This window comes from Caloenas nicobarica, chromosome 5, assembly GCF_036013445.1.
Source record: "Caloenas nicobarica isolate bCalNic1 chromosome 5, bCalNic1.hap1, whole genome shotgun sequence".
NCBI lineage: Eukaryota > Metazoa > Chordata > Aves > Columbiformes > Columbidae > Caloenas > Caloenas nicobarica.
The window spans coordinates 18,580,487-18,606,678 of record NC_088249.1 but is presented as its reverse complement, the minus strand read 5'-3'; the positions used below and the strand labels follow the sequence as shown (position 1 = coordinate 18,606,678).

Below are 26,192 nucleotides of genomic sequence, written 5' to 3'. Positions count from 1 at the left end.
GGAGTCATCTTGCAGTCAATACATTGAAAAATTTCCATGGTATTCACTGTAGCATGACCACTACAAGTATGTTCAGGTTTATCAAAAGAATAAATACACGATACCTAACAGTCATTCCTGCTAGTAAGGAATACACAAAAAATGTGAAGTGCACAAAGATATTTTAAGACAGAACAATACTAACCTAAATACAACGGGAGGACGACCATTTTTGTGTTTGACAAAGATACCATCAAGACATGCTCCAATGAATATGTCACTTCCTTGGCTGTCCTGTAAAAAGTTGCAAAAAATTATGCAAATACAGAAAAAAGTCTTGGAAAGCAAAGTTACCTAAGCAGCAATTACTTCTACAATTCTGGGGGAGAAAAGGGGTGATGTGGTTTGGGGGTTTTATTTATTTTTGGCAGGAAGTAACCCTTTTTACATAGGGGAAATAAAGGAACTGAGACAAAGATCAAAGCCCTCTTACCTTTGCAGGATACGTCTCTTCACCATAGCCCTCCATTCTCTCTACTTCTTGCATATATAACATTTCTGCATCAGGAGGAATAAGGCCTCTACAAATGAAAACAATGATCACATAGTACTGTCAATAAGAAAAAAATCATCTTTGTTTTACTCTGACACTGTCAAAGCTTGAAGAGCAATCCAAAGACATCCAGGCAACAATCAGATCATGCTGTTTTCATCAGTACCAATGGCTGATAAATTTGTCTCAGCCTTCATACTTGGATTCTAGTAACTTCTTTCTCTCAGGCATCTCTCAGAATAAAAGGCAACAAAGACCAGTTAAAATGATCACCTCTGCTAATGGCAGACAGTCATCACATCCTTCTTCATATCCACCTTTGCCACCCTATTTTCTCACTTTATCAGAATGATTACTCTAGCACACGTGTTCAAGACCTGAATTTCTCCTATTGCAGTATGCATGTTTCGGACCAATATGAACTTTGACGCTTCATATTTCAGGAAAGTGAGGCTCATTTTCTAAAGGCTGACAAAGTTTTAACTGTAACAGCTTGAAAACATGAGAGGGACAAGATCTGTAGGTAAAGGGGTTTTTTTTTCATTAGACCAACTGGCAAAGACCGTTTTCTCAGACTTGCAGCAGTGTCACAGGGATTAAAAGCTTGTGTTTCCCTACCTACGTGAGTTCTCTCGTAAAAGACATTATCTCTGTATGCAAAATCCTGTCATGCTCATTCTTGTGTCTCTCAATACTTTTTTCAATCAGCAATCTCTGTTTCTTTACTTTTTCCTAATGTCATGAAGATTAAGCTTTCTTTGCTGAACCTTAACCATGCAATCTTGTTATGAAAGTATTTCAAAGATAAATGGATCTGAAACTTTCAAACTGTTGTTTTCAAACAATAAAAATAATGAGTATTACTCACATACTCTCAAACATTTTTCACTGATTAACTGCGAGAGAACTTAACTTGCCTTTGTCTTGGACTACTGCACCTTGGCGCCTTTTACTGAAGACAATAAGCATTCTGGCACAGTGACTGTCTCCACATTTCTACTGCCCTCAGTATCTGCCAATGTCGTTTATCAAGAAACATCCTTACTGGGGCCACAACTTCATATAAACAAGTTTCAGAAACATCACACAGGTGAAATCACACTATTTAATTATGTCCTGTATTCTTAATTTTCAAGCAGAATCGTGTCATCTATTCTAACTGTCATTCTGTTCTCTTCTCACTTTCATTCAGCAAAAACTTATAATTTTAATGCAGATATATCCGTGCAAAACTCATTTAAATGGGAGGTGAAATTAGTTCAACTGTTTCCTGAGATTCCCAAATTCCTGAGCTACTGAAGCAACCACAAGAAAATTAAGCAATAAAGAGTTTTAGAAATGTTACCTGTACTTCTGATGTAGCAAGGCAACTTTTTGTGTTGCTTCTTCCAATATTTTTTCTTCTTGTAGCCAACCCTTAATGTAAGATAGCATTTATAGAATGAAATACAAAAAACTCTACAAAATTAAATGGTTACAGTTTTTTTTATACACACAAATCAACCCTCCACTCTAATCTTGGAGCTCAGATGCTGTAATATGCACACAACCAAAAACAAAAAGCACACTGTTTTGAAGTGGTTTTACTCATTTTCCCATGCCAGTCACAAACTTTTCTGTGTAATATACAATAAAATTGAAAAAATCTTGCAACAACTTTGCTTCTGTGTAATATGAAGTATCACATCTCACTCCAGTCTCAAATAAAACCTTTACTGAATTTGACAATCTAGGGAGCAGTAAACTAGATGGATCATGGAGTCTTTAATAATTATTTGCATTTACCAATCTAAAGAAAGATTTAAATATAAATCTATCCATTTAAGAATTTAAATTTCTCAGTCTAAAGAAAGTACTTACCACTGGAAACAAAGCAAATCTTTGTAGAAACTCCTGAGATTCATACTGATCATAGTCTCCAAAATCAGCTAAAAAATTAAAAAAACTTGGATTCAAACACATTTGTAACAAAATGATTCAATACCCAATTAACTGCAGCAGGATTTCCAAGTCGCAAATCTCCATCCTATTGAACTATTATATGAAAGTAAAACAATGGAACAAACTAACCGGCCATGTTTATGAAGAGGAAAAGTAAAAACACATCCCATCTTTTTACCTTGTTCAGAAAAAAATCGCAACACTCCTTGTGGACAGGGAAGGAGAAGAAATGATAAAACAATCAGTGTGGCTCCAAGCTCCTTAGTTCCTTGGGTTTTTATTTGTTTGGGTTTTTTAATCACAGAATGGTATAGGTTGGAATGGGTATCTGTGTCTCCTCCCAGCCCCAAGCAGGATCAGCTACAGCCGATTGTCTCAGAGCCTCCTCCGGTCACATGTGGAATACAGAGGATGGAAACTTTACGGTTTCTCTGGGCAACCTGTACCAGTGTCTCACCACTCGTACAACAGAAAACTTCTATGATGTTCAGATGAAATTTCCTGTGTTGCAATTTGTGAAAAGTCTGGCTCCATCTTCTTTACTCCCTCCTGTCAGACACTGAATGACATGCAGCCCAGCTCGAACCTGCAGCTGGACTCAAACGCTGCTCGGGGCACCTGGAGCAGCCTGGACACCAGCTCCTTCTGCTCCCTGCACCCAGACACGCAGCAAGGCGGACCCAGAAGCCGTCCTGGACTCAAGGGCATGCTCAAAAGGGACTTAATAAAAGTTTTTATTTTAATAACAGTTTTGATTTTGCGTCATGACAAAGAGCATCCCAAAGAATCTGCCTCTTTTTCTGTTTCCGGGAAAAAAATAGCCAATGTTTCAAAGAGAAATGAAATGGTCTGAACTGGCCAAGTTATGCACCAGTCTCAGAGGAGAAACTGTGGAACAGCAGTCTGTATGGAACAGCTGCTCCCAAATATATAAACACAATACCCAAGTGTACAGATCCTATTTACGTTGCCACAGATTCTTGTCCATAATAGTATAATTTTAGAGACATTTAGAAACCAAATTTGTATTAAGCATTGACCATTAATACGCAAGTTATTTATGATGAAAGGGGAGAACTTGTGACACACTACACCACCACAGCACTTGAGATAAAGCCGTTTTTGGAATTAGCCTATTGTAATTATTTCAAATACAGATCATTCTTGAAACCAGTTCATTCAAAACAGCAAACAACTGCTTCTGTTTGTTCACCAGCTAAAATTAACTAACCTACCTGGTATAAGCTACTTCAGTCATCAGAGCACATTAATTTAGAACCTGTATTTTTTACTGAGTTGTTTTTTCACTGTGTTATCAACACATACAGTTTATACGAGACTGAAAAAGGAATGTGAAAGCTAAAAGGATAAATATTTTCCATCTGGAAAGAGAATTATATTGAAAGATTTCTATAAACAACTCACTGAGCAGAAAGACATTTACACTGTCCAAAGACATGAAAATAACAAAGCATGATTTTTTCAGTTGAAGACCATTAAATCCTGGCTTGGATTAAACAGATTCATTTTTACATAAACATGGCAATAATATAACTCACCCTACTCCACTGGTAACCACATTTTTGAAAACCATAATCATCATCTTTAACGTGATACTATCAACAGATATAATTCATAAAAAAAAAAAAAAAGGTTTTATCTACTGCTAATGATTTTAAGTCCCTTTTGCTTTTGGCAGATTTACAATTCCTGTTAGACATACTGGAGTGGCATTCCCTGTGAAGCAATTTATAAACATGCTAAACAAAGCTGTTGCCATTAAAAACTTTTAGAGATTTAAGATCAAACAAGCATGTTAGCAGGGAACACCAGACCTGATCAGTGCAGACAGACACAGGACTGGTGGTTCTCTGGTGTATATTCTATGCCATCTGATCCCAGTTAGAAAAAACGAAGCAGCCATTTTCATGTAGGCATCACAGAAATGGGTCTTTGGGATTTTTGAACATAGGAATTGTTAACAGTCTTGCATAATAACTTGAAATAATTTTAGGTGTTAGGATATTTGGGAGAAAATGTGGACGAACAACTACTACTGTACATTCAAATTTGCTTACTCATTAAAACATCTCTCTCTTGTTACGGTGTCAGAATACAGAGTCTTAATTAACAGAAACAGATGAAAGGTCTGTCGATGTAAGCAGATGACTAAAGGCTTTGCCCCAAAGGAACTCCAATGTCTAATTCGAACTCAACTCCTGAAAATACATTTACATACCCAGGTACATCTCTGAGGACTGCACCAAAATACCAGCAAGTTCAGGGCCATTGACCCCACTGTTCCCCCTCCTCAGCATATGTGATGAAGTTCTAAGGAGTAAGCCTTTCATAACTTACTGAATTGGGTCTTTGAACAATAAACACAAAACATGTGATAGAAAAATGTCACCAAAGTTTCTAATGCAACGATAGCTAATTGGCACAATTGCGTTACTTACCCTGAACAGCTAAACCAGCCAGATGTATTGCTTGTTCCAGTGTGCAAGGAATGTTGCCCTCCAAGATATCTTTCTTTAATTGCAAATAATACTGATACCTACATGGAAAAAAAAGAAAAAGCTAACATGGGCTTCTTAATTTAAAGAGAGTGAAGATGAATATGCTGGCATTTCCTATTCCTCCCTGCATTCCCTGGTGTGTGAGCAGGGTAGTCTTCCTCATCATTCAGACCCATTATTTCATGGTCTTTGTTAACTCCTCTCCCAGCTTTCACACATCACTCCAGAATCAAGTACTACTACTTCTTAAAACAAAGAATATTCACAATTTCTATCTACTACCATACTCTTCTAATTTTTTTTTTACCTCTTCCTTAATATTCTTATTATCTCCTCTTTACAATGTTCAGTGCACTGCTGCTGTATTGCTGCATTCTCTTGCAATAGATCTAACATTGCACATCCCTTCAATCACAATTGTGACCTTCATTTCTGCATTACGGCTTCCGAGTACATTTTGTTCTTACTTTAAAGGCACCATTTTTTTTCCTTTAATCTGACCTTTTCCTGGTTCATGTCTTGTATATGCAACCAGTACTGGCTGTACCATTTGTCTGTAGTCTGAACCACTATTTTCTTGCATTCTTCTGCCTCTTTCAGTCATCCATGGAACATCCTGTCTTGAGCCCAAAACCACTCAAAACTCAAAAATATCATAATTACACGGACTTTGTAAAGAAGGATATTTGTCTTCCATAAGCCTAGTTTTAAAAGCTTCTTAACTTCCTCATATTGCACGTTAACTCTTGTGAAGTAAGGCTTTATTACTGAGAACATGGAAATGTGCTGCAACTCATTCAGTGATTAGAAAGGTCTGATGAACTCCGCACAAATTTTCATCAGTCTAAAAGACTACTCTCTTCCCTTACTATGTAATGTCCTACGAAATTAAATATGGTGCCATTTTATAAATATTTTTTAGACTCTTTCTGGATCCTACTACAAAAAAGCAGTATGCCACAAGGACTAAACCCAGGCCTTAAAAAAAAAAAAAAGGAAAGGAAAAAGCTACCACATATTAAGTCCTTTGGGGAAATAAATCTCCCTAGTCAAGCAGTAGAACGTAAGCTCTTTCCATAGAACTTCTATTAAAAGTAAACATATGGATGAAGAATCTTCATACTACCTCGTGATACTGCAAATACCATCTCTTTTGTCTATGACATTTCCATTTCCTGGTATACATTAAACATACGATTTACTTAAACATGCTCAATCTCATTTATATTGAAAAGGCATGAAAAATTTCACAGATTTCTGAAACTAATCCAGACTTTCGCTATCATACATCAAAGCAAGTACCATCCTCTAGAACTTGAGTATAAAGGTTGTCACATAAATTCCTGCCTTCTATGTGGCAGCACACTGCAAAATTGCTGTTAAAGCTCCAGCACAAACACCATATTCTTTAAATAAATGCCAGAGAAGAATATTAAAGGTTTTTCAGGCAATTCAGCTATTCAGTGCAACACCATGACATCTTACTCTAATGCATCCTATTACACCAACTAGCACAGAATCTGAACAAAAGTTTTATTAAAAAAAAAAAGAAAAAGAAAGACGACTAGAATGACTTTTTAAGCCAGTGAAATTGCTGTTAAAAAGCCCCAAACTTCAGAGTTTTCAGGAAGAAAATAATCTTACAGAAATTACACATAAACCAAAACCTAAAGCTGCCAAGCATTGAGCAACACGTTACAGCACCAGTGACTGCACCAAGAGGCCTATTTCCCTGAAAAGCTTTCAAACCACAATTTTTGTGAAAGGTGTCTGGCAACATATTTTAGTACCAAAGTATATAAAGACAGTTTCATGTAACCACAGAATAAATGAAGCTCAAAGGACCTCTGAGCAATTATGTGGCTCAACTTGCTACTCAAAGCAAAGCCAACTTGAAGTTACTAGCTTAAATGCATTAATTAATGCAAGCACATATTTCTGAAGTAACAAATATATGCTTGTAATCCAGCTACTGGTTTTATATTCATTTGCCTGTGAAAAATAGTAATTAAATCAGAACAACTATATACATTGAGACACTAGAAGCCAATGTATAGGCCCATAAGAATAACTGGCTGGTATACGTGCTCAATTTTACTTTTTCCCTGTGGTCAGCACCCCTTGTGTGTTGTTCCCCTAATTCACAGTAGAAATGTATATATATCAAAGCTAACGTGCATCTTCATTGCCCAGTGATACACAGAAAATCACAAGCTGAAGCACGGCCTGTAGTTTGCTGATGTATTGTACTGAAAGTACAGAAAGTCCTGAAAGCAAAATAAAGGAAAGCATAGCTCAACAAAATCTGCATGTGCTTTGTGAAGGATGGATGTCCCTGAAAGCAATGTATGGTTCTTCAAAGCAAAAAAGAGACAACCATGAAGGGACTAAAACAAGCAAAAGTTTGACCATGCAAGTATGCCTATTATTGAAAACAGGTTTGAACAGATTCCCAAGATCACCAAAAAGTTAGTTGTTTGCTTAGTTTATCACATATCTTAAATATTCAAAAGCAAAAGAAATACACAGTTTGAACATAAATTCTACCTAAAGTAGCAGTGGAGGAGGGGAAAACAGGTAATTCTAAATAAGCCATACATTTCAGAATGCTGAAAGCAAAGTCATAGACACATGTATGAAGTTCACCTGGTAATTTCCTGCTGAAGCTGAGAAACCGTAGGCACATAGAACACTACTCCAAAGTACACAGTTGGCTCCAAGGCATATTTGTCCAGCTGCTTTTTCAGCGGCTTGTCCAAATCTACCCATCTGCGCTGATTCTGCTTATTATAATACCACAGACTGAAATATGTAATCTGAAAAAGAGGCATTTCAATGATGAGAAAAAGTTAATATTTCGATATTTGATAAAATATATTGTATGAAAGACTTGCTACTTAGAAATAAACGTTTTAAAACACTGAGTAAGGCTATGGGTTATTGAAAACTTAGAGAACTGAAAAGAGCTTTTAATATCAAAAGCAGGCATTACTTCCAGATAAGCAATCCACATACACAAGATTCCTCATCTAAAACATTACTAAACCTACTCTTTATTTGCAAACAGTCCCTGCCCCTGTTGTGGCAACTCACACACATTTCTGTGCAACAGGAAGACTAAGGAAAGCGGGGAAGGCAAACAGAAAATGACAGTGGACAGCAGGAACACCAAGTATGGCTTCTCTGGGCAACGGGCAGGCAGGTTCACAGGGGATGCTGAGGGACAAAAGAGCACAGGAAAGCTGGGCAATCAAAGCCAAGCTCATTAAAGCACACGTATGGCTCACCCAGCAGCAAGAACAGGACCCGGTACAGCCGCAAGCGACCTGGCCTGAGGAGGCAACTCCTGACCAAGCCAAAATACAAACCACAGTGTGCACCGAACAGACCGCCCCGAGGGGCTGAGGGACGTCCATCCCAGGAACGTCAAAATGCCACCGGATACATCTTGAGCAACACAATATAACTTTGCTTAGATCGCCTCTGAGAAGGAGTTTGGGCCAGAATATTTTTCTGTCACTCCACAGTATAGTTCTAAATCCACACTGCAGAGCCATTCGTTCAAACTTAAATTTCTCAACTACATTTAAACTGATTAAAATCTGCTCCAGCAGCACTTATTTCATTCAGTTCTGGACCAACAGATGTGGACTGAAAAAAATATTCATGTCACTATCATACCCAAACTAGAAATCATAATTACGTGTTTTTTAATTGAAGAGGGAGATAAGGGAATGTTACAAATTACCCCGTACACATTTATGTGGAAATTCCCCAAGTCCTTGCTACATACACATTGTTGTATGTAGAAATGGTAGAAATACCAATAGCTTTAATCCAACACTTTTCTTTATATATTTTCAGATGTTTTAAACTTACACAAAATAAAACCACTAAGGATCAAGTTTTACGAAACAAAAAACTATTCATCATAATGGTCTACCTAGCAAACAAAGTATCTACAGTTGTTTTCTTAGAAGCTCCTGCACTTTGATGCTTTGGAGCAGAGATTTGAAATTCATTCGGGAGCAGCATCTAGTAGTAAAGAAACGCCACTTCAGTACTTTTCTGTGAAAATTCACCTGTATACACATCTGAAAATTCATATACATACTTCTTCTTAGTTTGTAGGCTAAAGAGGATGAAGAGTCTACCCTGATGGGATTCTGGTTGCCCTTACGGCTCTGACAGGCTGCCTCCACGTCCTGACCACAGCCCACATCGGTGTGCTGCACCCCAGACCGCACTGATAGCACCCGAGTCAATGCTCCCTATCAGCACAGAACAGCAAGTAACTTGGGGCACATTAAATTAATAATACCTTCCATGCCATAAAAGCATTTTCTCTAGGAAATTTGCGAAACTGGGAAATTAGAGACAATTCTAAGGTATAACGTTCCTTTGACGTTGCATACTGGCAAAATGTACTTCTTTGCCCCTCTCTAAATTAGCATCAACACGGTTTTAAGAGATTGTTGGTGGATTTTGGTGGTGGTCTTTTTTCCCATTGTTAAAAAAAAAAAACCCTCCAAATTAAAATTATTGTTACCATGCAATCGCAAAATCAGTATTCAGAAGATTAAAAAAATGTTAAGATAAAGTCTGCCCATTTAAACCTTAACTGAGATCCCTTCTGCAAACTCTAAGATAACACTGGTTCTATTTGATCAAAAGGTAGGCTGTAATGCAAAAATTAAATTGAATTAAAACTGTTCATAGAAGAAAAAAAGCAGTTTTTCAGTACAGCAGAATATATCTGGAGGGAAGGTAGAATGCTGACATATGCAAAATAGTTTCATAGTTTGGAAAGTTTAAAAATCACCACAGAGAAACAGACTGTATTCCCACATCCGAAATAACAGTTCTCTTATAAAGCGAATCCTAAAACTCAAGTTTTTCACTGGTGGACACTGTGCTCTTCACTTCTGAATTCTGAAAACCAAGAACCAAATTTAAGAAGTCATAAAGCCAAACAAAATATGGCTTTGAATACAAATACTATAAACAACACTGTTTTCTAAATTTCTAAGTCCAGGGGCACAGTTTGCTGTTACCTTAGGCAACATTTGCTTTTATTTCTGTGCTTCAACCCCCCAACCAGGAGACAGAGTGTGTGGTAACCTCTGCTAGCCCACAAGGATATTGAGAAGACATTATCTTAAGATTTCATAAGATGTTAAGAATTACAACAGTAGTACCACACAAGCTCCATTAAGAAAGAAATAATATGTTCACTGCAACAACACACATGGAAAAGGAAAAAAATGTACCAAATGACTACTCCTCAATCCTTTGTGCAGACTGAATAAAAGGAATGCCCGTAAAAAGGTGTATTTCTCTTTCATGACAAGACTTTTACCACCACGTGCACAGTGACAGAAGCCAAAGTCAGACTGTGATGCTGACATCCCGTCACTTCTGAGTGTTATAAACGTAATGTATACATAATGCAAGATGGTAAGTAAACTAGAGGACCAAAAAATGAAAATAACAGTTAAAGTTGAACTATATGCCATGAGCTACTTGATCCACTAGGAAGAGCTCAGAAAAGCAAACCCACTGTGCTGTGCCAGCCCACCAGCCCCGGGCTGGGCATGATCTGAAACGCTGAACCACAACCTGCTGGGGGGAGCAGCGGCCAGGGCAGAGACAATAACCGAAGGGTAACAGCTACGGAAGTACGCCAAAAAGACCGAAAGCCTTCTACAAAAGATACCACAGAAACACTTTTAGAAACCAACTAAAAATGTGTGCAAAAATTTCTAAGCGACTGTCTGAATAACTTTCATCTGCAGCCTTGGTGTATTTAAGCCTCAAAGAAGCACAGACGTGCAACAGAAATGTAAGGAGAGAAAGAGCACAAACTTGTGTTAACACCACAACTGTTTGAAACTCTCTGATGTAATATATATCTGCTTCTACAGCCTGAAGTCTAAACCAAATGTATAGCCTATTTTTAAGACATGATGATCACTTGCACTAGTGTGTTTCTTTAAATCGCTGACCACTTTTTCTTGCCTACGCACAGAACTGAGTAGTTACTGGCACTACAGACTAAAAAAATGTTTCCGTGTTTTAAAATACCCTCTGGAGTCCAGCATATCTTTAAATAAGGTTTTTCTGCCACGGCATTTCCCCTTTCAAACTACTCCAAGCTGGACTATCGAAAATGAAATGAAAAGCCAAGCAAAACACTGTGGACCAAAGCTTGTCTTCTAACTTGTATGCAAACCTTTCACTTGACTTCAAGGGCAGAATTTGATCCTGTGAATTTTCAGAGGAGCCTATGCACTCCAGAATATTCACACTGATTAAAATAGAATCCAATTTTATTCATTGCTAAAACATTTTATTATTAGTAGCTCAGGACAACACCCAATTCTAAAAAGCATGTCGTGACATAATTCTTAAAATATGTTAAGCTGTTAAGATTAACGCTACTTTGAAGTTCATTTATTTTAGTGACTTATTCATGGCCCAACCCTTTTGAAGAAAACCAAATAGAAATAAAAAGAACATATGATTTCTGCACAGTTACTTTCTACCTAGCTGCTTCCTGTCATTGTGGACAGGAATAGTAAGCATTTTTGCATAAATGTTGAAGAGTTATCAAGAACGCAGAAGTACCAAAAGCCCAATACAGCATTCCAGCTCACAAGTTGGTGGGAGTGACTTCATCCATGAAATCAACCAGGCTTCATAAGCTAAGCTAAGGAGCTTCCTCAGCTATGAGTGCCACAAAACTACATTATCGTGGGTGACTATACTCTGTCTTTTGACATGATGTATGATGAGAGTCAGAGAAGTGGTGCTGATCAGTCCTAAGATGAGACTAAAGTAAAATCTTACTGTGGGCTTCAGCTGCCTAACAGCAGGGTTTAGAGAAGACAGAGCCAGACTCTTCTTGGAAGTGCTCACTGCAAGAATGAGAAGCACTGGGCACAAGCTGCAACATGGGAAATTCCAATTAGATCAGAAAAAAATTCACAAGACAACTAGGCAGACACTGGAACAAGTAGCCAAAAAAAGGTGTAAAATCTGTATCCTTGGAGGCATTTAAACTCACCCAGGAATCCCTGAGCCACCCAATCCAAACCGACCCTCTGGAGTAGAGGGCAGGATCGCGCAACCCTCAGAGGTCTCTTCCGACTTAAACTACTATCTGATTCTACATTATTATGGAATTGGTGCTGACAAGAGAAACAGCTTACTGAGAAATAATTTGATGTAAATTAAATAACACCTTTTTTTTTTTTTAAGTGTTATCTTTCACAAACCCATTAAAAACTGATCTTAAAATCTTAAAATTCTCATCAGTTTCTACATCTATTGAGGATATTTGCTGTTCCTCACCTGGTTTATAATTTGAAATGGAATCAAAGAGATAGTCCTCCTGCCCTGTACCAACCGCCTGGTATTAGTTAGTTACAACTAATTGCTGCACTTAATTTTATTTTCCTTAATATGGATCAACCTCATCTCTAATGTAATTCGACTTTGGCTCTAATCTAAACATAACTTGTATATATCAGTTGTTCTGATTAGCAGTACACAAAAACATTTTAATATAGAATCTCAGGGTCTATTTTGGTCATAGTTTACACTATCTAGAAAAGAAATAAAAATGGTAAATGCATATGCCAGATATCAGATGTGTGTTATCTTCTCACTTGAGCTTAACAGCACCTATGATCCCCAAACTCGACTGTGCCTTCATTTTTTGCCAATATAAAGAAAAAGTTATGTTTCCCACGATTTTGAGAAAACACTAGCACTGCCACCACACCACACAAATCCCCTAACGTTCTACAGAAAACCTCAGACTAAAGGGAAAAAAAGAAACCCACAACCAACCACTTCTTGTAGATGGAAGCAGGGAGGACAAATAGCACACATTCCCCTGAAGGATAGCGGTGTTCGAAGTTTACTTTGAACTTATGTATTTAATTATATATTTCCCAGCTAATTTCCATATCCTATATTATAAATCTTACACAGTATCTAACAGGTTACAAATAGACTGGAAAAGAGAACTGTTTTCTAGTTGTTAATACCATGTCTTCTAATTAAAGCAGTTTGCTACCTGCCTCCAGAGCACAGTGACCTGAGGGACCACCATCCGAAGATGTGAGGCAAGAAATTTAAAAAAAGAAAAAAAGAACAGGGTTTAGAGAATAATGCAATCAAAAAATATTTTCAGGCTTTTCCTTTTTTACACTGGTACATACAAATAAAACCAGCCATAAGGCTTTCCTGAACAGAGTGCTGCAAACACCTTCTCATTATTCAAGGATAAACTCTGCAGATGGACTTATAAAATCCCAGTTAGCCCAAGGGCTCCACTGCGTCTAGGTTTATTGTATGCTTGGATACAAACCAGCTTCTGCCATCAGGATATCACAGCTTAAACATGCTGCATGCAGGAGAACGGGGTCAATAATCTTGTACTATGCACGACTGTCAGATACCAAGTGATAGCTTTACCCTACGTCCAATGTTAAGAACTACGGAAGGAGACAAGAGGCCCTGAGAATTCTCCAGAAACTCCACTCTTATCACAGCGGACAACCTCCTCCACAAATCTTCCCACTCTCTAGGGGAGAAAGTATTCGGAGCAGCCTGGACTGGCCGGCGTACAAGATCCAGGGCTTTCTGGAAGTGGCAGAGACAAAAACCTGTGAGTCTTGCCATGTACCGGTGGGAAGCTGCCCCCTCTACGCGCTGCCTCTTGCAGAAAAAGGAGGAGCACTGGCTTGCCTCACCAAAATCCCTCCCTTTCCCCACCTTGAAGCTACTCACTTCAGGATACTTCTGCTTAGACTAGTTTTGTTGTTCTAGTGCTGACAAGACCTTCAACAGCAGCTGCAGGAGGATTTAGCAGAGCAGTGATATGAATATAGAGAAGTCACTCTGAAGTCTTAGTTCTTTCATAATGTAAACCATTTTCCCCAATATCCCCCCCACACAATTATTTTCTCCTAACTGCTTCAATATGGGCTTCACAAATGCTATTTAAAAAAGCAATTGCCAAGTATAGATTATAGCAAAACAGCAGGGATAGGAAATAAACAAACAAAATCAAAACTTTGCAAGGTAATCTGACATACTCTAATTTATTCAACTTAAAACACTGCACAAATCACAATACACTGTGTTTAACACCCTTCAAATATTTTGAATAAACAGTCTCTAATAGGCAAGGCAGATTATACTCATTGGTACATTAGATAAACTGGCTAATTTACAAGCCAAAGAGCAATACCTTTATAGTGTACAGAAGACATACCCCATCAAAACATGTTTTAACCTCATGCAGAAACACGTCAGTTATCAATTAAAGTGCCCAAGAAATGTATAATCATACTTTTTGTTTGTTTTTTAGATTATGTTACTTTTTTGCACCACCGTCCAAGGCTCCGAGAAGGATGGACTCACCCGCTTTTGACTCACATCTTACACAGAATTGACATTAAAAGAAATGTGATGAGACCTAAATTCAGATTGCTTTACAACAGGTAAAAGCAAAATTTCAAAGTAGTCTAAAAATGCTAAACAATAAACTAATGCATTTGCCTCAAAAGTAAAGAAAACCTGTCAAAATTTGTATAAAATTATAGAGCAATTCAAAGACATTGTGACAGTGAAAAAATACAATCAGGTGGTACATTCAAATTCTGACCTAATGTTATTAAAAAAGCCTAAGAAATCAGGGGCAAGGCTTCCTAATTGCCACTATTGCTTTAATGGAAAAACATTAATTTTGTGGTGCTCAGTGTAATAAGACTAGGTGCTAATCCTATACCTGAATGTATAGCTTTTTTCCTTCGGAAAAAGGAAGAACTACAATAAATGCACTGAGGAAATTACTGATTTTTGGCTGCCTGCTGTGTCCTTCAATCTATCTTGGCTCCTAATTTACAATTACAGCACACTTACAGTTTATATATGTTTCAGATGGAGTCAAGTTTGTTTTTCAGTGAAGTAGCACCTTTTAAATTGATCATTCTTATATACATTCCTCCATTACAATTTTTCCTAATTTTAAGGAAAATTTGGTTCACAGAAGCAACCATAGCGGTTCACCTATGAGCACTGCTTCTCCTCTTATTTCTCCGAGCATTAGCTAAAATTGCTGTCAAACTTTGATACAAGGCATAAACACAATTATGTTAGTGACAATGCCCACCTTTTAATTCCCAGTCAATATGTTTGCTGATACATATACATGTAAGAACATGGTTGCAATTGCTCTTATTTTATTTATGTATGCAAACCACACATTTAAGAAACCACCACACTGAAATAAAGGTATTTTTATGTGTTTTCTCCAAACACGAGCTGATACTTCAGAATTCAGAGCAAAGTTTCACAGCATAGTTCAAGCATTTCTGAAGCACCGCTTCAGAACTTCGAAGTTATTCAGGATCTGGATAACCTTGATTCCTTTTTCCCTAGTCACGTCCAAAACAAACACAGGAACTTGCACATGCACAACACATACTCTCCACAGAGGTTCCCTCCCATTAGTTCTTGTACTTGGGCCCAATTCTCTACCACATATTTTATCTGCAGCTAAGTCAGGCTCTGCTTGTACACAGCAGCAGAATTTGCCCCTTCATTCTGGTTTAGAAGCAGTATCAGAAAACAGAAATAAAAGATCCAGCAAGAGAGGTAAATGAGTTGTAGCATGTCCTGCCAAACATCCTACAGATATCTAGCTGTATTAACTGTTACAAAAAACATTTCTATATTTTCAAGTATTTAATTCGTATACTTATGCCCTAGACGCAAGATGAGCAGTGTTGCACATACTTTTTGAGCTAGTTAACCATCAGAGCTCTCAGCTGTTCTTCAAAACTTGTAATTCCAGAATGGTTTTCTGCAACAAATACAGCTTTTTGCATAAATCAAGTTTGGTTATAGTTCTCTCACAGGATAAAAGACAGGCTGCACTACAAAGGGTGACTTATGTTCCTTGTTCCCTTTGGCTTCTTTCCCCAATTTCTCAGTTTGAGAGAGCTGGATTACATAACCATGGTGGAGGAGTCACTTTCTGGGAATACCAGAAGATATTAATCTTAGTTTAATGCATTAATTTCACTTTTATGTGAAGTCTACCATACAGTAAAAAACTAAAATTGTCAACATACTTAAGACTTCCTAAACCCTAATTATGTGTCCGTACTAGTACACAACTTGGAAACTGAGAAGTACTAATTGGAAAAAATCGAAAGAAACCCAGTGTTTAGCCACACAAAGCATAATTTGAAGACTACTTGTTCACATAAGGATGTGTTAAAACAAATATCTTAAAAGATGGCACAGCATTAAAAGTAAGCCATTCAATTCGCTGCCCGAGTTCAGTAACTGCAGACTACGCCAGAGAGAAAGAGACATTTACGAATTTTACTATTCAATGTGTGAAGAGACAGAGATTCCCCTCATACCTCCTGCAATAAACTGTTTCGAATGTGCATGAGAACCGCATGTCATAACTGCGTAGCCCATATACACCAATCCGAAACGGATGTCTCTGTTTTCATAATTGCTTAAAGCCTCTGTATTAAACAGTTACCTTTTCACATTTGACACTTTGAATTCACACTCACGCTTTAAGGATGCTTAGTGCATTTACAGTATGCAACATCTTATAGAAAGGACTTAGTATTTTACAGTATCAAGGACTAATATTGGTTTTGCAGATTTAAACAAAGTGCTGAGACAATTTTTCTTTCTGAAAACTATCTACTAAGCCAGCACTCAGGAATGACCCCGTATCCACTTGGCAAACCTGACTATTTAAAGGCAGAACAACATTTTTTGAATGCAAGCTCTGGAAAGTAATTTATATCCCTGCTTTCCACTCCTTTTTATTGCAACACATTTTCCTGCCAAAATAATCCATGCAAGAATGCATGACTGAAGGAATCTGCTCAGAGTTCAATAGTGTACTGTCAACTCCCTTAGTCTGATATACGACTCTTAATTGAGGGAATTGCCATCTTTCCCTCTCATTTTTTTTTTTTTAATACCCAGATTTTTAGGAGTAGCTACAAAGAAAGAGATAATAAAGAATAGCTGAATAAAACCTGAATCTCCAATGTGCTGTGACTAGTTCAATAAAAGCTAGCAGTCATCATCCAGGAAGACAAAGCCTTTGCGTTTTGCAAACCAAATATAGTTAAATTCTTTACCTTCTGTTGACTTAGCAGTGACATCTGAAAGTGGATAGATAAAACTGACAAACTCCATTCATACAATAATAAATGAATTCTAAATATATGATACCTGATGTGTTCTAAGTAAATACTAAGGCTACAAAAGTTGTTAGATTCTCCTTTTGCTAGAAAGAGCAAGATAAAAAAAAGAAGTCATACTGTTGCACAGAACTGCATTTTTTCCAAAATAACTGAACACACACACACACACAAAAATCTGGGCAATCTGAAAGAATGCATATTGGGATTGAAAACAACCACAGTAAACAACCACTTAGAGGTTAATGGATTCACATCTATTTCATTTATTTATTATTCTCCAAGCAAAAAATATTTCTGAAAAAACCCTGACTGTATATAGTATTTCCTACTGAGAAATCCTGCAGTAATGCACACTGTGTACAGTAATAAAAGTTTGCAGGACTGAGTCCTAAATTTATTTGCTCAGTATTTGAGCAAAGTTATAAGCAGTTGCCACTGCTTGACAATGAAAACATAACATTTTTTAAAAGTCATAGTTATTAGATAATTATTGTCACAATTACTCTTATTTTGGTTACCTAATCCTGCATTTGAATCCCATATTCAAAACACCATTATATGGCAGACTACATAACAAAACAAAAGCATCTTTTTCAGAAAAATGTTAGCAACACTGAACTTTTATTACAAGTTTTCTCTCTCCTGCCCCCCAAAATGATGTCACAGTTTAATGACTGCAAAATGAACTAAACCTTTTGAGACTCTAGTGGAAAATGTCAGTTTACACAGGATCAAGATAATTCAAGTATTGCAATCAAATCCACCTGTGTTCAACAAAATTATAAAACAATGACATTGGTTCATACATTGGTAATCTATGTAGATTTCTATGAATAACATTTCACAGCTCAGCATTTCTGAGGTAATTCACTCAATACAGGAGATGTATGAATCATTACTAAATGTGTGGGAGAAGAGTAAATTTCAGTTGCAAAAGGACCCTTCAGAATAGCAAGTAGGAATTTTTGGGGGAAAAAACCCACAAGTTACACAGATATATACAGATTCAACTAGTGCAAACCATGTTTCCTCATGAGGCCAGCACTCGATCTGAATTACTATATGCTTGCTCCAAGACAGTGTCTGCAAACATGTTTGTGGTATTTGAACAAGCAATACAAATAGTTGGTCACTGGTACACTTATCACGTTTTGTGCTTCAGGTTCTTTCACAGCACTAATCCATCAAAAAAAAAAAAAAACATGCACACAAACTACACCCTCTTTTGTATCCTTAGCTAAAAGTTGTCTCAAGTCTTGCAGTAATTCTTAACCATGTTGCCTAGGCAGAAATTTTTTTGTTGTTGTTTTATGTGGTTTTTTGAGCAGCGTTTTCAGCATTGTCAGGTTTAAAAAAAACAGTCGCTTTGTTTATAGCTGTAAGCTTCTATTCACTGCCACTTCTCTCATGTCCTCCCCCTTGGGCATTCCCTAGCTCTGTAACACCAGTTTGGCAATTTGGAGCAAGCCACGGCCCCATCAAGACCAGAAGGTGAAGAAACAAGAAGAACACAGGATATCTCCTCCAACAAATAAACTGAATAAATGGTAAGGATTCACCACACAGGTCATCTAGCACGAAACAAAAATCATGCCTTCGCTCGGCAGTTCACTCACCTCCCGCAATTCCAGCCTCTGAGCCACGGCTTCCAGACTCTCCTGGCCCGTGCTTTCCACCGACAGCGTGAACTCCACAAATTCATTGTTGAGCAGCTGGATACGAGCCACCAAGCAGCTCTTGCTGGACACCGTGTAACGTCGAGTTCGTTTCAATTTTAACCCAAAAGGTAGAGGCATCTTCTTTTTCCCCCACAGATGGTTACTGATAAAAAGCTACCGCCACCGGGACCTTGAGAGGGGGCAAGAAGCTGTCTCCTCTCAAAAGGGAAGGAGCTGTAAAGTCTCCAGAGATCAACCACCAGCAGCAGTATCCATTAAAGACAAGCAGGTTTTCCACCAAGAGACAGGTAGAAGGGGCATCCACTGGTATCCTAGTAAGGAGCAAAAAGAATAAATACAAGAATCAGAAACGCTCTTGACTGAAAGGGGAATGGTAACATGGGAAAAATAACATGTATATTTCTTCTAAATCTAAATAATCAGTCTACTTCTCCAAAATGCAGCACTGTTATGCATTCGAATAATGAAATAAGCACCAGGGTTTCTGGTTTTTCCACAGACAACACCAATCTCTGGCAAGTTGATTTTTTTTTGTTTTAAATATACTCGCAAGTGAGTAAAGAGTCTTAATCAAATATGGCTGCAATGTCTTAAAATGAGTATTTCTGAACTGAATCAGTATTTAAATTAAATACCTCTACAAGCCCGAGTTGCCCAAGGTATTTCTAATACTGAACAAAGCCATTTTCTTAGAGCAAAACCAGCAATCTGCCTTGTTTTTCAGAACAGCATGCAGCCTCAGCTGCTATCTGTTGGATTGAACACAAAACCAAGCCCCATAAATGATTAAGGGAAAAAAAAAAAGAAAGGCAGGAAGGGAGGCACTAAAGCTCACACCTTAGCAATTTCCTACCAGACAATTAAAATCCAATTCCTTTTATTTTCCCTGAATTACAGCTAGCTGTACCATTATTTTTTATGCTAAACTGCCGTGTGAGGTTTCTGGTTACTCTTTGCCTCACCCAGAGAGTATGTGAACTCTCAGAACCATTTATTTTCTAATTTTTCCGTGAAAAACATACATAAATCCCAGCCTAAAGGTAGCCACCCATTTCCCCACCTTCTGCAAACACCATCACGCCTCCTCTCCTGTCAACTCCATAACACACAAGCTTTGCCGTTCTCCTCTTTCGAGTGTCACTCTTGGGAGATGCAAAATAGAAGCATTGTGTAAATACGGTGTTTTGGGTTTTTTTCTTTTTTCCTGCAGAAGTACGCGCGTTGAGAGCAGTCGCTACACGGAGCCCGGGCGCTGCGGCTGCCACGGAACTGAAAGCGGTGGATAAAACCGCCGCCCTCGCCGCGGGGCTGAGGCGATGGGTCCCCCGGCCCCGCCAAGCGCCTCCGGGCCCGCCCCGCAGCGCGGGGCCGGGCCGGCGGCCCCCGGGCCTCAGCAGCGGCCCCCGGGCCTCGGCAGCGGCCTCCGGGCCTCGGCAGCGGCCTCCGGGCCTCGGCAGCGGCCTCCGGGCCTCGGCAGCCGCAGCGGGCCGGGCCGCCCGGGGACAGCTCGGCTTCCTCCCGTCATTGTCAGCGGCTGCCGGCGTGGGGAGCTCGGCCTGGGGGCCTCTAGTGGCAGCGCCGCACCGCCGGAGAGGAAAAAGAAAACACCCACCTACCTTTTTTTTTTTTTTCCTTTTTTTTTTTTTTTTCCAGGCTGGTACGTATTAGTAGCACATTTTAAAAGGCATAAATTTTTTTCTGGAGACTCTTAAAATTATCAGACAGGAATAACATTCATTTATTCGGGGTGGGGGAATCAGAAGAAGTCGTCTTCCTAGCACACCTGTTTTTACACCCAAAGGCAAAGCTATAAACAAATAGTCGCATACATTTATATACATATCTAGAGATTTAATGTTATTCAACACAACCACAAACTCTTCCGGTTGAAAATCTTGTATCAGGCTGCCTACTCCCTCGTAAGCGGCACGGCACCGAAAGGCGGGCAGAACGACGTACGGGCCTGAAACAGCCAGAAAGAGGAGGCAGCTCGGCATTTTTCCTCAGTGACATCTTTGCAACTCCTCTCCAAAGAATGACCATACGCATATTGCGTGACCACTTTTCTAGCAATCCCGAGGCAGTTCTACCATCCTACACAATCCTCATCCTCAACAGATACTACCTAAAAATCTTAATTGAATTTAAAAAAAACCCCGTCCCAAATGGTAAATAATGTATTTCTGCATGCAGCTGCAGAATAAATAACAACTGATAGCAACAGGTTTCCCTGAAAAATTTAGGGATATGTGGGGAGTCCTCACTTTATTACTCACTCCGCACTTTGATCCTCCAAATCCTGCCTCCCCAGAGCAGCATGCAAGGAATGCTCTACAGACAGAAGCTTTTAGTTCCCTGCCTGCTGCCAGCAGAATCTCGCACTGGGTTTATTCCTGGCAGAGAAACTTCTGACTGACTGACCTCAGCTCATGTCCCTGGGGCCTGTTTTCCAACACATTCTGTGCACAGTTACGCGCTTGCTTTGGTTCTGCGGCAATGAGAAAAACCAACTTCCTCATCTTTTTGAAAGCTGCAGTCAGAAGTTCTGTGCTGTTTTAATCTCCATTTTCATGTAGTACCACTGAATATGAAAGACCTTCAAACTTTTATGCCACCATCAGGCCCTTAGAAAACTATTCTACGGGCATGGAAAAAAAAATTTGAAAAAATCACTAACCAGAGGCCGACCTGACATGAAATTTCCAAACCATCTAATGCTGACATTAGGCAATCTCAGACTTTCAGTTATTTTGCTGTGCAGACAGGTTGCAATGCAAGCACAGGAGAAAGTTTAGAGCGGAATTTTCAGAATGTGCTAGGAGTGCTCTTCAGGTTAAAATTTGTTGCTTGCATTTATTGTTTTACTGAGCATTTACCCTAAATGATTTAACTCGGTACACGTCTGAGCTAATATTCATTACTTCTGAAACACATTTATAACAAGGAAAACTTAAGTGACTAACTTCCAGTCCATGTCACAAAAGACCAACTTCAAAAAATACTCCTGACATATAACAAATATTGTAGAATAAAGGCAAGTTTGATGAATCACACTGAACTATCATTCAGTAACTTCTCCTGCTAGCCATGTGTACTCCCTGCAAACACAGCTGTGCTGTTTTTATCCAGCAGCTGTGCATTCTGCAATGTTAGGTGCTCTCACGTTTGTCTTCTGCATTACTTCAAATTCGGATGCATCTGTATTGTTATAAAGCTACTGTAGCAAAAAGGAACTACATACAGCCAGGAGTTACAAATCCAATTGATGACCTCTGCAATAACAAGCCTTTATTTAGGAAGCCTGAAATTTTCACACAACAGCTAAAAATGTCTTTAGTGGTCAAACTTTATACATTTATATTTCAACGCAAACACGTAGTTTCAAAAAGGTTATATTAGAATTTCAGCAACTTGGTCATAACTGAGACATTATTATTGAGCCCTGTAGTATCTTTTTCCTTTACTTACACCTCCTACTCCCCCATCAACAATTAGTATTTTACTTCAGAAAGATTTTTTTAAACAGCCTGTATGAATGACAGCATACAAAATAAAACTGCAATATCTGATGCTGAAAAACGGTTCCTGTAATTTAAAATGCTTAAAACATATATATTTATTTCAGAAATATTTGGGGAGACAAAAAACCAAACCAAAACAAAAAATAAACACCAAACAACCAAACCAAACCGAACAGAATGCCCCACTCTCCCCTTGTTTTACCAGTTAATATTTGACGTGACTCTTGGACTGAAAGAGCAGCAAGAAGTACACATCTCAAACCTCTCCTACCTCCAGAAGAACAGTTCTACAGCCTTTACTTTTCAAAAACTAAATGCTTGAGACTCCCCAGTCTTACAGTACACAGCAGAGAAGATCACCCGCTATTTTTTCCACTGTGCCTCCTGTTTTCCCCTTACCTTGTGCAGCAATCCAAAGACACCGAGTCTGCTTTCACATATGTGTAGCCAAAAACACCCCAGAGCACTCCAAGCCTTTTTCTCCCGGAGCCATCTCATCTGTATTCCTCGGGAGCTGACTTACTGTGTTCCTCTTGTCCGAAACAGCTGCTATCTCGGCTAACCCACCTTCTTCTCAGATCACTCATAGTGAAAACATTCCTCACTTCCTGTCTCAAAAAACTTGCTCTGGATATCATTCCACTGGGTGAAGAGCTGGGGGTGGAAGAAAATATTACAACCAAATAAACCTGTGCCAGCCAGCTCTTCAGGCAGCTTTCTCTTTCACGTGACGCTGTGCTGCATGAGCGCAAATTGCGTTCTCGGGAATATTTTCAAATCGCCCGTCTCTGTGTGCCTCTGTGTGTGTGCATTTAATTTCTTTTCCTGGAGGCGTTCCCCTCACTCTATCCATGCGGAAGGATACGCTGAAAGAATTAAAGCGAAGGCCCGTATGCTTGTAGCCCATTACCTCAGAGAGTTGGAATGCCTGGCAGGGAGAATGTCAGCAATGAACAGCTGCTTCTCTGGCTACAGGGGCGTTACAGAAATAGGGGTTACAACAAATAGCAGGCAATCCTCACTTTTTTGAATCATATGATCATATATTTTAAGCACTTCCAATTAAGGCAAATCTCTTACCAAAAATTCTGTTGGTCTTGTTTTCATGCAGCTTGGAAATATTTTCAAGGTTTAATCTGTGTCATATTAAATGACCTGTGCACATACATTTATATCTGCAGCTAAAACCAAAAGTCCTTGCAAAGTTTCAGCTGTTGGTAATACACAAAACAAGAAAACACAGACTAAAGATTCATCTTTCAGCCCTTGTCTGGACTTAAATCTCCTAAAGGTGTCAGTAGAAATTTTGCCCTTAATAACAATTGTCTTAGCAAGCATTAAATGCATATCAGTTAAGTAATACTTAGTGTTTAACCAATGCAAACATCCTAAAAGGGGCTGCACTCCAGTCCTACAAATATATGGAGACCTGTGTGTGTGTGTGTGTGTGTGTGTGTTTGCATGGGTGTGAAATCAGCAGTCGTATGCAATTTGGAATTTTATGGCTCTCCACATTGTGTGAGCCAGGCAAAAGCACATACAAACTTGAAACGGGTCAGCGACGAGGAACAAGGTAAAGTGAGTGTGTGAACACTGACTCAGAAGGGTAAAACTTAGAAAGTGTTTAAGTAATGTAAAGCACACAAACACGCTACTGTCTGAGCAGGTCTAACCTGCAGATCTACTACGCGAATAGCATGTTACTCAGGAGATCACTAAGCTGAAATATGTAGGTAATTTCGTACTATGCTGAATTCTTCCAAGTTATTTCTTAGACACAATGGTCTTTCCTCAGATCAGGGGAATATCCCTTTTTTTTCCCTTCTGTATATCAAGCATAGTTATGATGAGCAGCCCATAAGCAAAAAAAAAGAACTAATCCAAGGGAATTTTATATAGAGTAAAATAAAATAACTTTGAACTAATCTAAATGAATACTCTTTTCTAATGGTATCTGCTGCAGGACAGAACTATGGTTACTCGCCAGAGAAAACGGACTGATACAACACATGACAAATTCAAGCCTTGGAAATTCAGGGTAACAGCGGCAACCTCTCCTACTTCTAAACAATTCATACTGGAAACAAAGTCTAAATTCTCTTATCTGTCACATTTCCTATTGTAAATCTTATCACACCCATTTCCTGCCTTATTCCCTGCCTAGAAGTTGCATTTATTAGAGTTTTCTTATTTTCCATAGTTAGTCCTTGCTGCATTTTCTTTCTTTGCATTTAAACACACCACCTCATCTTAAAAGAGACAGCCCGGACATTGTCAGTATGCTCCTCTGCAGCCTACATTTTCTCCTTTTGAAGCTCATCAGACTTTTATTCCTGATTTTTTTTTTTTTTTAATTTTTCTGCTTCTATAACCCCAGTTTGTATCCTAACTTTGTGGTTTTTTGCACTTTCTCCATTTTGCCCTATCTCATTTTTTGCCTCATCATCTCTCCCTTACCTGCTTTGCTCCAACTATCAACTCTAATAAATTTATTAAAGTACAAAGAGAAAACGGCATCCATGAACATGTGATGAACTCTGATAAAATCACATCAATAAGACATAGAATGATTACCCCAGTTCTGTGCTTGTGCTTTTCCTCTTTAATCCCTGGTCAACACTCATGACATGCATGGATAGAAACACCCGCATCTTTTACTGTACTCTTTACTCTCTTGTTGAAGATTATGGGAGGAAAACACTAATATCCTGCAGCTGAATGTTGCAACCATTGTTCTGTAAGTACAAAAAAAAAAGGTTTTGCCTATTAGGTTGAATTCTGCCTGCCCATAGTGGAACAGGGATAAATCTACTTTGTTCTTATCGACATCTCCCCTTCTGGAACAGGGTGGTGGTGGGTTTTTTTTCCATCCTGGTCCAAACACGTGATTGCAGTTGACTATGTCAGCCAACAGGGTGAAGATTGACGCAAGTATGCACCTTGTTCTGATTCTGGGAACTCTGTCCAGCATCAGGTCTTTGCACTGACTAATGGTAAGACAGAAAGTTGGAAGTGAGCCAAATAGGAAGCAGAATCAGTCACCCTCCGGGCAGACAAGTGGTACGCATGGATGCACTACTCAGCCTACTGGAGAGTTATCCATTTGTAATAAAAACACAGGCAGGACAATCCAGAAACTACTAGTTAAAGGGGCATTCCCAGGATGCTGAAACAATGAAGAATTCATGTGGAAAAATATCTTGATTTACTCACTAGCCATGCAATATAGTGACTTCATGAACTGAAAAGTCAGAATACCTCTGATTCTACATGTGACTATTAAAGCTGTTCTCTGGCCAAATTCACTTTATCCATCACTCCTGTGTTTTGCCTCTGTGTCTGAAGCCTCCCTGTTTTTTCACCATTCCATTTTTATTTGTGAAAAAGCAAGAGAGAGCTGGGTCTTTATGCATCGTTACATGCTTCTTGATGGTAGTGGAGAGAATGGAAGGTGCTAGAAAAATGAGCATACAGTATGTCTGCTACATGCTTGAACCTTCATGGTTTCAAGATTCATTTTTACTTATAAGACACTGTAAAATGTTCAACAATATTCTACTAAATAACTAAGTAAGTTTATAGAATTTTCCTATTAGAAGAAAACATGCCGTTTTCCTACACGTAATGCAGTGCTGAACTTCAAGCAATGAGCTCCTGTTGTTATTCACAAAGGATACATTTTCTTCTTAAACACCATATGTCTTTCTAAAGTAAATCCATTAGTTAGTTATGAAATAAAC

General features: G+C 38.7%; 1 protein-coding gene across 2 annotated transcripts in view; it reads right to left on the bottom strand.

The window, feature by feature from the left end:
* The window catches only part of PTPN21 (protein tyrosine phosphatase non-receptor type 21), a 47,503-nt gene extending 24,206 nt beyond the window's left edge, over positions 1-23,297 (bottom strand). For both annotated transcript variants that reach the window (XM_065636985.1, XM_065636986.1), the window contains exons 1-8: positions 22,852-23,297; positions 18,869-19,242; positions 7,639-7,808; positions 4,933-5,030; positions 2,393-2,460; positions 1,878-1,948; positions 473-560; positions 185-273 (exon numbers count right to left, since the gene is read on the bottom strand). In XM_065636985.1, coding sequence (XP_065493057.1) covers positions 185-273; positions 473-560; positions 1,878-1,948; positions 2,393-2,460; positions 4,933-5,030; positions 7,639-7,808; positions 18,869-19,048 — 764 coding nt within the window. In that variant the 5' untranslated portion in view covers positions 19,049-19,242; positions 22,852-23,297. The remainder of the gene's footprint in view (positions 1-184; positions 274-472; positions 561-1,877; positions 1,949-2,392; positions 2,461-4,932; positions 5,031-7,638; positions 7,809-18,868; positions 19,243-22,851) is intronic.
* Positions 23,298-26,192: the final 2,895 nt, after the last annotated feature.